The 12,744-nt window shown below is 44.2% G+C and overlaps 2 protein-coding genes across 2 annotated transcripts; both read left to right on the forward strand.

Moving 5' to 3' along the window:
- Positions 1 to 1,387: 1,387 nt before the first annotated feature.
- Positions 1,388 to 7,102, forward strand: LOC115595140 (mitogen-activated protein kinase 12-like). Its single transcript, XM_030439278.1, has 13 exons — positions 1,388 to 1,712; positions 2,098 to 2,439; positions 3,167 to 3,296; positions 3,451 to 3,509; positions 3,614 to 3,725; positions 3,834 to 3,863; positions 4,416 to 4,463; positions 4,551 to 4,665; positions 4,756 to 4,827; positions 5,070 to 5,149; positions 5,550 to 5,628; positions 5,724 to 5,897; positions 6,871 to 7,102. The coding sequence occupies exons 2-13, from the start codon at positions 2,321 to 2,323 to the stop codon at positions 6,933 to 6,935; spliced, it is 1,083 nt and encodes a 360-aa protein (XP_030295138.1). The 5' UTR covers positions 1,388 to 1,712; positions 2,098 to 2,320; the 3' UTR covers positions 6,936 to 7,102.
- Positions 7,103 to 7,756: 654 nt separating this feature from the next.
- On the forward strand, positions 7,757 to 11,236 carry LOC115595141 (uncharacterized). The gene is made up of 6 exons (XM_030439279.1): positions 7,757 to 8,107; positions 8,837 to 8,881; positions 8,975 to 9,229; positions 9,355 to 9,612; positions 10,572 to 10,820; positions 10,923 to 11,236. Exons 1-6 carry the CDS (start codon positions 8,029 to 8,031, stop codon positions 11,009 to 11,011), a joined length of 975 nt encoding a protein of 324 aa, XP_030295139.1. The 5' UTR covers positions 7,757 to 8,028; the 3' UTR covers positions 11,012 to 11,236.
- Positions 11,237 to 12,744: the final 1,508 nt, after the last annotated feature.

The following is a 12,744-nucleotide window of genomic DNA, read 5'->3' on the forward strand; positions in this document are numbered from 1 at the left end:
TGTATCGCACACTGAATATGGTCTGGTATAGTACAGCATAGTATAGAACAGTACAGTGCACAATATAGTATATGATAGTAAAGATTAGAGTAGTAGTATCATTGAGTAGCATACTATAGTATGACACGGTGTAATGTACAGATTAGCACACACGACATAATAATACTTAAAGGAACAGTTCATTCAAACGATGAACATTCCGTCATTATTTACTGATCCTCATGCTGATGGAAAGTCAGGTGAAGTGCAATCTTGATCTTAAAGGGCAGGTTCACCCCAAAATGAAAATTCTGTTGTTTTTTTCACTCGACCTCATGCCAGTTGAAGGTCAGAAGTCCGCAGAACATTTCTTCACATTGTTTCACAGCAAAACAGCATTCCAGCATTCCCCTGAACAACTGAAGCAGATGGGGACTTGACGCAGTTGCGCTAATGCGTAGGGATATGGAGGTTCTACGGTCTGCATGTGTGTCTGAAATTGTTAAAGGAGAACTTCGGCCGTTTTTAACTCATATCCCTGTTGATCAAGGTTACCGAGTGCTGTCAGTAGGAAAAATAACATGATTTTTTTGCAAAATATTGACCAGATATCAGGACGGCAGCTAAAGCAAACCTATGGGGGCAGACATCCTTAAGTTTCACTTTCGGTTATGTCTGCCCCCATAGGTTCACTTTAATTGCCGTTCTGATGCTCTGTAAATATTGTGCCAAATGTCCTCGTTATTTTTCCTAATGACAGCACTCGGTAACCTCAGTACACTCGCACTGATACAGATTTTTTTAGGTGGGCCTTGTTTTAGGTGCTTAAAATTCGCTTTGCATCTGGACCTCGTTCACTGCAGTACAAAGCTGAGCGTCTGGGCTGGAGCGGCACTCTGCTTCTTCAAACTGAGGCTGCGCTGTTCGGTGATTACGGTAGGGAACAGACCGACTATAGATATGTACTTTATACGACCCCACTTCAAAAAACCCAAACTATCCCAAAAATGTAAAAAAAATAAAAAAATAAAAAATAAAATGGCTTCATACCAGTGTAACTCTCCTGAAGTCCCAAGATCCCAAATTCATTTCAAAAGATGTTATTTACACCCTTGATGGGCAGTCAAGCAGAGCATGCACTTCCTCACACTTTTAGCAGCTTCAGTGAAGATTTCGCCTTTAAACAAAGAGGCTGAAAATAACGTCTTTTCGAATCAATTCGGGACCTCTGGGATTCAGGAGACCCTGTATGGAGCCAGTTTATTTTTCTTTCAGCTGTTTTCTTTAAACGTCAAATGAGTCCCCATCTACTTCAGTTGTTTATGTTGAGTTTCCAGTTTCATTCGCCATATTAATGAAATGCAGCGTGTGGATATCTTTCCATGTGTTTATTCATTTCTTCACAGCCCCGGGAAAATCATCAGCAGCCATGGCAAGTGCTCCGCTTCAACAACCAACCAGATAACCCACAATGCCTTTCTGCACAAAAAAATAAAGGTCACGTTGTGCGTGTGACTCAAAAAGTGGGCGGATAAAAATAAATTGGTCGCAAACAATATAATATGGGAGCGTGCTATTCTAACAAATGAGACAACACAACTTAAACTATAAGATGAGAAAACACAATCTCAACAGCTTAGGAGAACGCTGCTTTACTCGGTGAAACAATGTGACAAAACGTTCTGTGGACTACGAAACATTTGACTTTCGACTGGCATGAGGTCGAGTAGGAAGTAAGTGAATTTTCAGTTTTGGGGTGAACTTCTCCTTTAAGATCAGTCTGGATTATTCGACAACACGGATGCTGCAAAGTCTAAGGTAAAGCTTCTATAGGCAGGAACAGTCTATGACCTGCTGTGATGACCATTCATTCACAGTTACAGGGTTGTTTGCCTTCTACAGAAAAGCATCATGGGAATATTATAGCAGTTCTAGTTCTAGTGGTTTAACTTTTGTGTAGGCAGATGTTTTGTGGCTCTTTCCCCCCACAGTGTAGACACACCCATATACTGCCCCGGGCGACCACAAGACATGATTAACAATGTGTGTGTGTGTGTGTGTGTGTGTGTGTGTGTGTGTGTGTGTGTGTGTGTGTGTGTGTGTGTGTTGGGGGTGTAGCAGGCGACCCTACACACAGCTCCAGTGGTCTCCTGCTTCATCTGGAGGAATCTGCGGCCGACAACAAGCCTTCCTCCTCCTGCGGACGGACTTGTGTTTTTCTCTGCAGCACACACACACACACACACACACAAAACTTCTCACATGAGAAGTTGGGTCGGAGCGGAACCGGACCCACATCCCGACCTCAGCCTCGTCGTGTAAAAAAAGGTCTAAGTCGGTCATGGCTGTGCGGTCGAGGACGGGATACTACCGGCAGGAGGTCAACAGAACCGCGTGGGAGGTTCCGGAGAGGTACCGGGACCTGAAGCAGGTCGGGACGGGCGCGTACGGGACCGTGTGGTGAGTTCAGGGGAGGGAGGAAAAGTGACGGCCGAGTGTCGATCAGCTGATCGGGGGTCAGGAGTTAATTCTGCTGCGTCCTGCTCTCATCGCGCTTTCGCGCAGGCGATCGGATGCATTCCCGTCCAGAACCACACCTGTCTGCCTGTATGATGAAGTCCAGCACAAGAACTACTGTTTACTGCAGCTGCATGTGGGAAACCAACACTTAGTCTTTGTTATTTTTTTCTGTATTGTATCCCAAACATGAGGAGAAAGATTATCATTTCACAACGAGAATAATAACCAAGTTTTTCACTCTCTCACTTCTCTTTTTACTTATGTAGTTTTGCTTCTACGCGAGTATATACTAAAGCATCCCTGCAGTATCTGTTGTGTGAGGTATGTTGGCCGGCAGCGTCTCCACAGCTGGCTCTGCGGGGCCTTTCAGTGCATTGTGTTGTGTGCATGACGGTCAACAAAGAGAACCCCCCCCCAGCCTCATTGTTGGAGGAAGTCAAAGAAGTTCGAATTAAGTGGCGAGAAACCCAAAGCCACTCTCTCCTCGCTGCAGACACGGTGACACAGTGAGGTGTAATTAACGCCATTAATCAGGCTCCCCGCTCCAGTTCCACGTCCCAGATGTTCAGTAATTACACCTGTGGGTTTCCTCACAGGGACGTCAGAATGTCGGCCCTGTAGAATCCAAGCATGATGTCATTGTCACCTGTTTGTTCATCTATTTCAGTTCGGCGTGGGATCGCCGGTTGGGGTCGCAGGTGGCCATCAAGAAGCTTCACCGGCCCTTCCAGTCCAAACTCTTCGCCAAGAGGGCTTACAGAGAGCTGCGGCTGCTCAAACACATGAAGCACGAGAACGTAAGAAACGCTCCCCGCAGATGGAGGGATAAAGAAGGATTTGAGGGGATCAAAGTTTGAGGGGGCAGTCTTAAAGGGCGCAACAGGGACAGATATTCAAACTTTTGCTAAAACTACATAATGCACCTTTAATAATGAATTTACTTTTACTCAGGTCATCGGGCTGCTGGATGTTTTCACTGCTGAGATCTCTCTGGACCGTTTGCGCGACTTGTAAGCTCCCGTCCACTCCTGAACGCTGATTCTGACATCGGCCGTCGTTGTTCCGGCGGAGTGACTCGACTCTTCTTCTTCTCCTCCTATTCTCTTCTCCACAGCTACCTGGTGATGCCGTTCATGGGCACCGACCTCGGCAAGCTGATGAAGCTGGAGAGGTTAACCGAGGACAGGGTGCAGTTCCTTGTCTATCAGATGCTCAAAGGACTCAAGGTGACCGCCGACACGCCCGTGTACGCACGTTACTCACTACCTGTACCAGTGTTGGAACCATGTTGTCTTCAGTTGAGCTGACGTGGTCCGTGTCTCCTCTCTCCTCAGTACATCCACTCTGCAGGGATCATCCACAGGGTGCGTGAACTTTGACCTTCCAGACTGTGAGCTTTGCGGGGGAGGGGCTCTTGCTCTTTTTCACTCCCGGTCCCATTCATCCAGATTCCCACACAGGGAGCTTTTCTTGAAAAACCCGAGACAGAATGACGCGCTGTCGCTTGAATTTCGCTACTGAGACGTTCTGCGCGTTTAAACGTCTCTCTTTGACTTTTCCCACCCGGTCAGCGGCCGGTCGCACGGACAAGATTTTGGGTAGCAATGAAAAATTGGACAAAGGAATGTTGAAAGTCTGTCACGTCCACACTGAATGGCTAGTTTTAGCCCATTGTTGCAAGGCCTTTTTCGAAAAGCAGCCTCCCCGATCAAGGTCCAAAGTGCCCACATACTAAAAAGTGCGTCTCAGGGAGCAAAAGTCCTGTGTATGAATATACTTACAAATTCTGATACCTGAAAATCATTAGGGATTTAAAAAAAAAAAAAAGATTATTTCCTTAAAAGGTGAAAAAATAATGTCTATTATAAAAAAAGATTAACTTTATCTTCTTTCTCCCACATTTCTGCAATCCGCAGGACCTTAAACCTGGAAATTTAGCCATTAACCCGGACTGTGAGCTCAAGGTACTTCTACTTTACGCGAAGCTGCTTTAACGTGCGCAACCCATACATCTGCAGATTTCGATTTTCATTCCGTTTCTGTTTTTTCAGATCCTCGATTTTGGCCTGGCGAGGCAGGCGGACGCAGAGATGACCGGATATGTCGTGACGCGCTGGTACAGGGCGCCCGAGGTCATCCTCAACTGGATGCACTACACGCAAACCGGTAAACTGATTCGCCCTTTTTCACGCCGAGAGACTTCTTCCGTAGCTCAGATTCAAACGAGAGCGCTGATGCTTTGCTCTCTTGTTGCAGTGGACATCTGGTCGGCGGGCTGCATTATGGCGGAGATGCTGCTGGGAAAGCCGCTGTTCAAAGGGAACGATCGTATCCTTGACCTCCATCAACTCGCTTTTTCACTGTGTGTGTGTCGGCATCACGGGGAAGAAGCACTTGCTCTTAGACCTGTCGTATCTGGCTAAATGCTTCAGCAAGCAAACAAACCAATGAAATCCTTAGAAAGAGACAAATAAGTATGATTTAGCTCCCTGTGCATGTTGATCACACCATAAACTGAAGAGAAGACTCATATTTGGTGCAAGATGATACTTAACCACAGCTACCGGCAGACCTGGACCAGCTCAGAGAAATCATGAAGATTACAGGAACCCCAGCCGGCGACTTTGTCGTGAAGCTGCAGAGCCAAGACGTAAGTTGTGTCCCGGGGGGTCCAGATTCACCGGGAAGCTGTTTGTTTCCTGTGTTTGATTGTTGATATATTTTGGGTGGAATAACCCCTGCTGTGCCACTGTCATTGCATCATTAACGCATTTGTTTTAAAAAAAGAGCATTTCTGTTGTTTAATTCTGTCTGTAGCAGATCATCTAAATGTATCTTGGCACTGGTATGTTTCGCTACCACCGAACCATGGTGTTTTGTTCCATGTTGTAAGGAAGCAAACCTTTAATTACTGCACTGAATAACTTGTGTCAGTAAAAAGGCTCAGTGTCTCATGATGGTGTGAAATCCGAGACTTCAGGGCAAAAACGCTGTTCGACTATTCATGCGCGACTTCTCTCACCAACCTCTGCCCTCCCCTCTCTCCACAGGCCAAAAACTACATCAGAAGTCTACCAAAGGTGCCCAAAAAAGACCTGCACACCATTTTCTCCAAAGCCAGCTCAAACGGTAGGTAAAGCTCCCCCGTTCTCCAGTTTTATCCGGCTGTCGGACAAACTCGTGTCATGCTGACCTCGACGTGTGTGTGTGTGTGTGCGTCACAGCGGTGTGTGTCCTGGAGAAGATGCTGCTGCTGGACCCCGAGCAGAGGGTGAGCGCGTCGGAGGCCCTCGAGCTGCCCTTCTTCAGCGAGTTCAGAGACACCGAGGAGGAGACCGAAGCGCTGCCCTACGATCAGACCATGGACAACACAGACCTGCCGCTGGATCAGTGGAAGCGTAAGAGACAGAGCGAGGGGGGGGGGGCGGGCTGATTAGGATTTAAAGGTGCACTGCGTAGCTTCGGGGAAGAACTTTTAATCGGAAGGGAAAGATCTCCATTGTCTGATTTTTTTTCACGCCTAAACAAATTGAGTGAACGTACTGACCTTAAAGGACGGAACAATCTCATGCTGTTTTACTTTGTTTATATGTGGCGGACCCTGCCACCTTTCTGGCTTCAGACAGTGTTCTTTTAAAGCTGCTGTCGTCTGTGTTTTTGTATCAACAACAGGTCAAGACACTATGTGCAATGTGAAAGGTGTCGCTTGCAGAGACAAATCCAGACAATTAGCACCAAATTCTGCAGCTCCTCTCAGCTGTGTGGAGTGTTTTAGCCTCTTTCAGCTCATTGTTTTGGTTACCAGACCTGCAGTTTAACCCTCGTGGTTCACTGTCACAGCTCTCGTCCATCTTGTTTCTTGTCGCGGCTGCTGTTAACAGTGAGAAAGCTCTGGTAGACCTGCCGAAACAACACCTGAACATGAGTTAACCTGAAACCTGTCCACAAGTGGATGCTAACGTTGCTCCACGACTGCTACCGTTTGCTAATCATGTCAGTGTTGTGTTTGCAGCTTTCCCAGAAGGTGCCAAGAAAGAACCCAAAAAGCATCATTCCTCTTGAAGGAACATTTAGTTTTGTGAATTTGCAGTGCGTTAAAACTCAGATGGACAAGAGGAAAGAATTATGTAGCAGGAAGTGAACTCTGTCGATGTTGTTACAGTACCTGATTTTAGCCAGAAGAGGTCACCGAAGAGCTTACTTGATGCTGCTTTTATCACACTATAAAACAAATAAGGTGCAACAGACGTATCAGGAAGAAGACAGCTTCACACGAGAGCAGATGAATGGGTTGATCTCGGATCTGAGAGTAGGACGCAGATATGATTCGGCGGCTGTATAATCCTGTCTCTGTCTGTGGTGTTTGTGCAGGTCACACTTTCACAGAGATACTGACCTTCAGGCTGCCCAGGGACTCCAGAGAGACGTCGCTTTAGGAGTGCACACACCTCCGCAGACCGTCTTACACTCCGAATTGCACACACTCACACATACATACCAACACCCCCCCCCCCCCCCCAAAAAAAAATATGAATTTCCTTGTTGACCTCTTGTTGTGTTTGTTTGTTTTTCTTTGAATAAATGTAAATCGCTCATTTCTTAATTCGTTTGTGTGCCGTGTTGTTTTTTCCCCCGCTTTTATATTCATGCTAGCGGCCACTGCTCGGTTAAAGTCGGGATATCCATTGTGTGGCCGTTTTGTTTTTTTTCTGTTAGCATTTTGATCATTTATTCTGATAATGGATGTATTTCTGGAACTGAGGGCGAGGCCACCTATTGTGCGCTACCAAAGGTAAATGCTGGGGACGCAGAAGTGAGTAATGCTGTCACACACATTGCATGAGCCACGTCAAACTCTATTCCTTCAGTGTAAGGATGTTTTTCTTTTTAAATTCTTGACATGACACAAAGAACCCCTGAAATGGGAAAACAAAAACAACGAATTCTCAATTTTTCCATTCCATTCGTTCCACTTTCTGGTTAAAACTGTTCCCTCTGTGGCTGAGTTATGCTGATGACATGAACATGTGTTTTCCAATATGAGATCCTACCTTGCTTGGGACATATTCCCCTTTGCAGTGACCAGATCTGACATTTATATCTAGCGTGGCCAGTTTCCAAACCAATACACCGTCCAACAATCCTTCTACAATCTCTAAAACACTCCTCCCTAACCCAGAAGCCCAAAGAAGGGAGCGCTGCCGCTCTGTGTTTTCTCCACTCGCACCAGACTCCCATCAATAAAACAGAGCAAACATTCACCAGTGAAGAGATCTCGATTGGTCATGAGTCGCTGAAGATAAAAAGTCACTTATGGGGAAAACGCTTCCCAACCGATGTAGGCCACAGTCTACTGACTTTGATCTGTCATCGATGCGAAGTGATGGATGTCTCTGAGTGACTAAGAAGGCAGATACGTTTCTCCCCAACTCCGATAAGAGGTGTTTGCCTGCTGATGTTGACTGACTGACCACACAGTGCCAGCGGTCTGTTTCCTGGTGGCTGCACACTTTAGAGTCTCACGGGATAATGGATGATATCTGCAAATCCAAACAACATGGAGGACGCTCAAATTGTGGCAGACTTTTGTTGCTGCTATTTCTGGCAGGTAACAAACTCGAGGATTTTTGTTTTGACAAAAATACCAGTGACAGAGTCGATTTTAGCTGTAGATACGACAGTCCATTGGCAGTCCAGTGTGTGGGTGCTGCAGTACTGACTGATTAATGGCTGTTGGGAAAACGTTTCTTACTTTATTTCATAAAAATCTTCAATTTGTGTATATATTAACTTATACATGTGATAGACCATGAAGTATAGTACAAATCAGCTGTACTTTTAGCTTGGTTGAGCTTCTCAATTTCACCTTAGCTTATGCTTCCGGTATTTTACAACTCAGAATTAGGCTGAGATATTTCTCTCTTTACTCTTTACATTGAAAGCTACTTCCCTAGTTTTCGTTTTTTAAGTTACTATGCATATGAAGATTTGACATACAAACATAATTACAGAATAATGATAAATGCTAAAACATAGTTTTATGGTAGCCCAAATACATTAGAGTTAGCTAATTAGAAAACTGACTCATTTATGTCAGTTGAACAGCATTTTTGCTAATGTTAGCTAACATTAGCCAGAATATGCTAGGCTAAAGGTTGTGCTGGACCAAGAGTACAAGTGTTTTTGTCAAATTATATTATGTCTCCTTTAAAAGGTTGAATGGCTTTGCTTAAGCATTTAATCCAAATAATATTTCGAAGGCAAAGAACAAACGTTCCTGCTTAGAACCACATACGGTTTTAGCTAGCAATAAAATGTGTTTTCATTGACTGTGTAGGCCTTCAGCCAGTACTGTCTACAGATGACGAGACCCCTGAAACAGGTAAGAGAAAATAATAAAACCCATATTAAAGGTGCTATCTGTATGGCTGTACACATCCATTTACATTATATTGGTTATTATTGACATCTTCAGAAGGACTAGAATTCGACTGTGAAATCGTTGGTCCGGACTACGTGACTGTGGGTGTGCCCAGCAGCATTGAGTGTACAGCCGACTGCACTTCGTGTACCTTTTCTATGTCTTTGGATGGACAGAGTGCCCAGGGTCAGGGCAATGTGCTAGCCTTCACCATCGACAGATGGATGGAAGCCTTTACAGTGGAGTGCACAGTCACAGATGACAAAACACTGCAGACCGCCACAGCAACAAAGAAACTGAAAGTGTTGGGTAAGAGAGAGCTTTACTAGATTTGTGTAGAAATCCGGTGACATGGCTTTTAGAATAATTGGCTTATATTAATAATATATGTGCTTTTTAAATGTCTTTCCATTCTATACTATTTTTCACCTTAGCTGGACCTGCCAACGTTTCCATCTCAGGCCCCGATCTGATGAATCCGACAGTGAGCCACACCTACAGCTGCCACGCCTACTGTCGGCCAACTTGTCACTACACCTGGAGAATAGACAAAGGCGCATGGATTGGTGGTCAGGGGAATGTTATTTCTATCAATCCCCGAGAGGAGGACAACTACAAAACGCTCGTCTGCAAAGCCACCAATAGTGTGTCTGGGATGTTTGTCGCTGCTACTCGCAACATAGCTGTGGCATGTAAGTCAAGAGCTTCTACCGATGTAGTTGTTGGATGAAGGGGCCTAATAGTGGCATGGAATTTTTCCAGTAAAATTAATTTCAGGAATAATACAAGTCCCCTACCTCTGCCTCTGTATCAATATGAAGCTAGTTCCAGGAGAAAGTTAGCGTAGCTTAAAAACAGCTAGCCTGCGTCTGTTCAAAGACACCTCGAAAGTTTTCTAATTCACGTGTTTAATCTTAATTTAATCTGTACAAAACTGCAGCAACAACAAATTGTGGTTTTATGGGGGGGTTATGTCGGTGAATATTTCTCGGCAGGGTGCAGCAACTTCCTGGATTCTTTGCTGGTTAACTTACATTAGCGATATTAGACAAGTGATATATAACTAGTCAACTGATAAGCTTGATAAGTGCTGGATTTGGTCAAAAGTCAAATACAGTCTATGTGTTAAGCTTAGCTCAACTATGCTATGCTAACAGCTGCTAGCTCTAGCTTCATATTTATTTTATTTCATCACACTTTTCATCTGTCTCGCTGGAATATAACAAATAAGCCTTTATCCCAAAATGTCAAACCATTTTCTTCAACTAGTAAACCAATTAGATGGCTAGCTGTAAGTTAGCTGATACGCTAACACCTAGGCCTACGCACCAGATCAGCCAGATAAGAAATGATTACTGAAGTGGGTACATTCAGAAACAAGACTAGATGTTGTTCAACAGTGTCACTTGGCCTCCAAAATGGCTAACTGAATGAGCATTAGATCACTTGAAAGCTATTTCACACAATTAAGCTGTAGCTTAATTTGCAAATATATGGAGATTTCCTCAAAAAACATGGATTTCCATTATTTGCACAAGTGTTGTAACACCATTATATCTACATTATACTTAAAGATAACAGACCATAAAATGTAATCTATTACATTTGCATTTTTCTCAGTGCTGATCTATCCTCACTATCTTTCTTTCAGCGGGTCCGTCAGAGATTCAGATCAAGGGCCCCGACGTAATCGAAATCGCCGAAAAGTATAAGTTTGAGTGCACGTCAGAATGTCGGCCATCTTGCCGCTACGTGTCTTCCGTGGACAGTCAGGCCGTGAGGGGCAGCGTGGTTGAGCTCACAGTGGAGCACCCGCTTAAATCCCTCACTATCAAGTGTGAGGCGCAAAACACTGCTTCGAGGAAGACAGCAACGGCCCTTAAAACTGTACAGCTGACAGGTAGAGGAGCCGTGGAATGGTTTCATGTGCATAGTCTCACGTCGGATTAAGATCGTCTACTGATCTGAACTGCTTTTGTGCATTTTCTTTTCTTGTGTTCAGGGTCGGATCACAACTCGTCCACTCGTCTTGAAGAGACCTCCGCCGTGCTGCTGCTGGCCTTCATCATATCTGCTGCCTATTCACTTTGAGACTAGCTTACTGTGTGTATGTACATTATGATCCCAGCTACATGTTTCTTTTAAATGCTCTTTATCTGATCTAACATCACCGTTATTCATATTGATATTTATAAATTGTAGGTTTTAAAAAATATCTTATCATTTGGAACAATTAATTAAGCTCTAACAAAGAGCAGGTGCAGATTTATGGTCCTGAACATCATGAAAGCAGCTTCTCTCTTTGTCTCTCCGTCTTTGCCTCCGTCAGGTCTTTTCTACGTCCCGTGAATGAATTTATTATGAAGAAAGGCAGTTAGCCGTGACTCACGTACTTCTGCTCACACGCTGCATATCATACGTTTTCATTTGTCTCACATGTTGACTCTGGGCTGAACCCTGTTTGCGCTCTCTAGTAAGACGCGAGGCAGCAATTAAATACGCGCCCGTGTGTGTGTGTGGGGTGGGGGGGGGAGTGCACGTGGCTTGGTATTTGCTGACCTGTGAGGAATGTATTTGCAGGATTATTCTACATGATCACATTTGAAATGTTTAAAAAATGTCCGCACCGTGAATAAAATGCACTGATGACTTTTCGATACAAGACTCTGAAGCTTTCCTTCACACACCATCTCACAGTTGTAATACAATCTTAGATACATCAAATTTGTCAGTGAGGCCTACACCCGTGTGCTTTCAGGTAGACATTCTGCTTAGGTTGTTGGGTGGGGCCCTCCAAGGAAATGACCAAAGAGTACTTAACCTAATGAACTAATAAAAGCTATAAAGGTGTAGTTAATTACACTGGGGAAAAAATGGGTGTCTGCAGGGACTTAAAACTACTCCAGAACTCATGTGAGGACAACAGCTTGAGCTCATAATTCAGCCGTGGCTCCACCTGCAGGTTGGATAGTGATGGTACACCTCTGAGATCTGTATTTAAAGGATGAGTTCACCCAAAAAATGAAAATTCAGTCAATATCTGCTCACCCCTATGCTCATGGGAAGTCTACAAATGATTTCTGGAGCTGGGGGCAGACAATGACTGAATTTTCATTTGTGGATGGTCTTGTCCTTTAACGAAATAAGATATGATGTGATTCTTTTAAAATGTGTGACATCAACACTACACGGTTAAATGTCTTACTCATCAGGAATTTAAATGGCAATGATATTCCTAACCTTTCATGTGTGTGTTTGCTTTAATATTTATACTGGCAAACAGCGGTGACAGTTCGAGGACGCACCCAGGGTTCATATCAGGCTGCCGACAAACACTTTCTGAGAAAGAGTACAACGTGGCTTGTAGTCATTTCTGCTTTGATAAAAAAAAAAGAAAGATGCCCTATAAATAATTTACACCTGCGTCACTGGCAAAAATGTGTATTTATAGTGACAGTAATTGTAATTGTAAGAAACAGTGTGCACAGTTTGGCAGAAACTTGTTAATGCAACTATTCATATTATGTGTAACATAAAGGGCAGGTGTGCAGTTAATGACACTGGATCAACTCACTCATACCTCCTCCAAGGCCTGAGAGTCGACTTTCATTCAATCAAGCCTAATCAAAAACACGATAGCCTTGTAGCAATATACATTTTAAACCACCCAATCACCGGATCGAGGATCCACATCAAATTGTACTCACTCATAAACACCAGCCACCTAATTACACCTGATTTCTTTTTCCTCATCAATCCTGCATTATTCCCTGTGATACTGAGATAAATGCCAAACAAACAAACAAGACTACAATGTTAAAGAG

This window comes from Sparus aurata, chromosome 14 (genome assembly GCF_900880675.1).
Source record: "Sparus aurata chromosome 14, fSpaAur1.1, whole genome shotgun sequence".
In the NCBI taxonomy this organism is placed as follows: domain Eukaryota; kingdom Metazoa; phylum Chordata; class Actinopteri; order Spariformes; family Sparidae; genus Sparus; species Sparus aurata.

Coding starts and splice junctions, on each gene's coding strand:
- LOC115595140 (XM_030439278.1), top strand. CDS start 2,321: ATGGCTGTGCGGTCGAGGACGGGATACTACCGGCAGGAGGTCAACAGA. Junction 3,864..4,415: donor CTGCAGGGATCATCCACAGG/GTGCGTGAACTT, acceptor TGCAATCCGCAG/GACCTTAAACCTGGAAATTT. Junction 4,828..5,069: donor GCTGTTCAAAGGGAACGATC/GTATCCTTGACC, acceptor AGCTACCGGCAG/ACCTGGACCAGCTCAGAGAA.
- LOC115595141 (XM_030439279.1), top strand. CDS start 8,029: ATGGATGATATCTGCAAATCCAAACAACATGGAGGACGCTCAAATTGT. Junction 8,108..8,836: donor GTTGCTGCTATTTCTGGCAG/GTAACAAACTCG, acceptor TTGACTGTGTAG/GCCTTCAGCCAGTACTGTCT. Junction 9,230..9,354: donor AAAGAAACTGAAAGTGTTGG/GTAAGAGAGAGC, acceptor TTTTCACCTTAG/CTGGACCTGCCAACGTTTCC.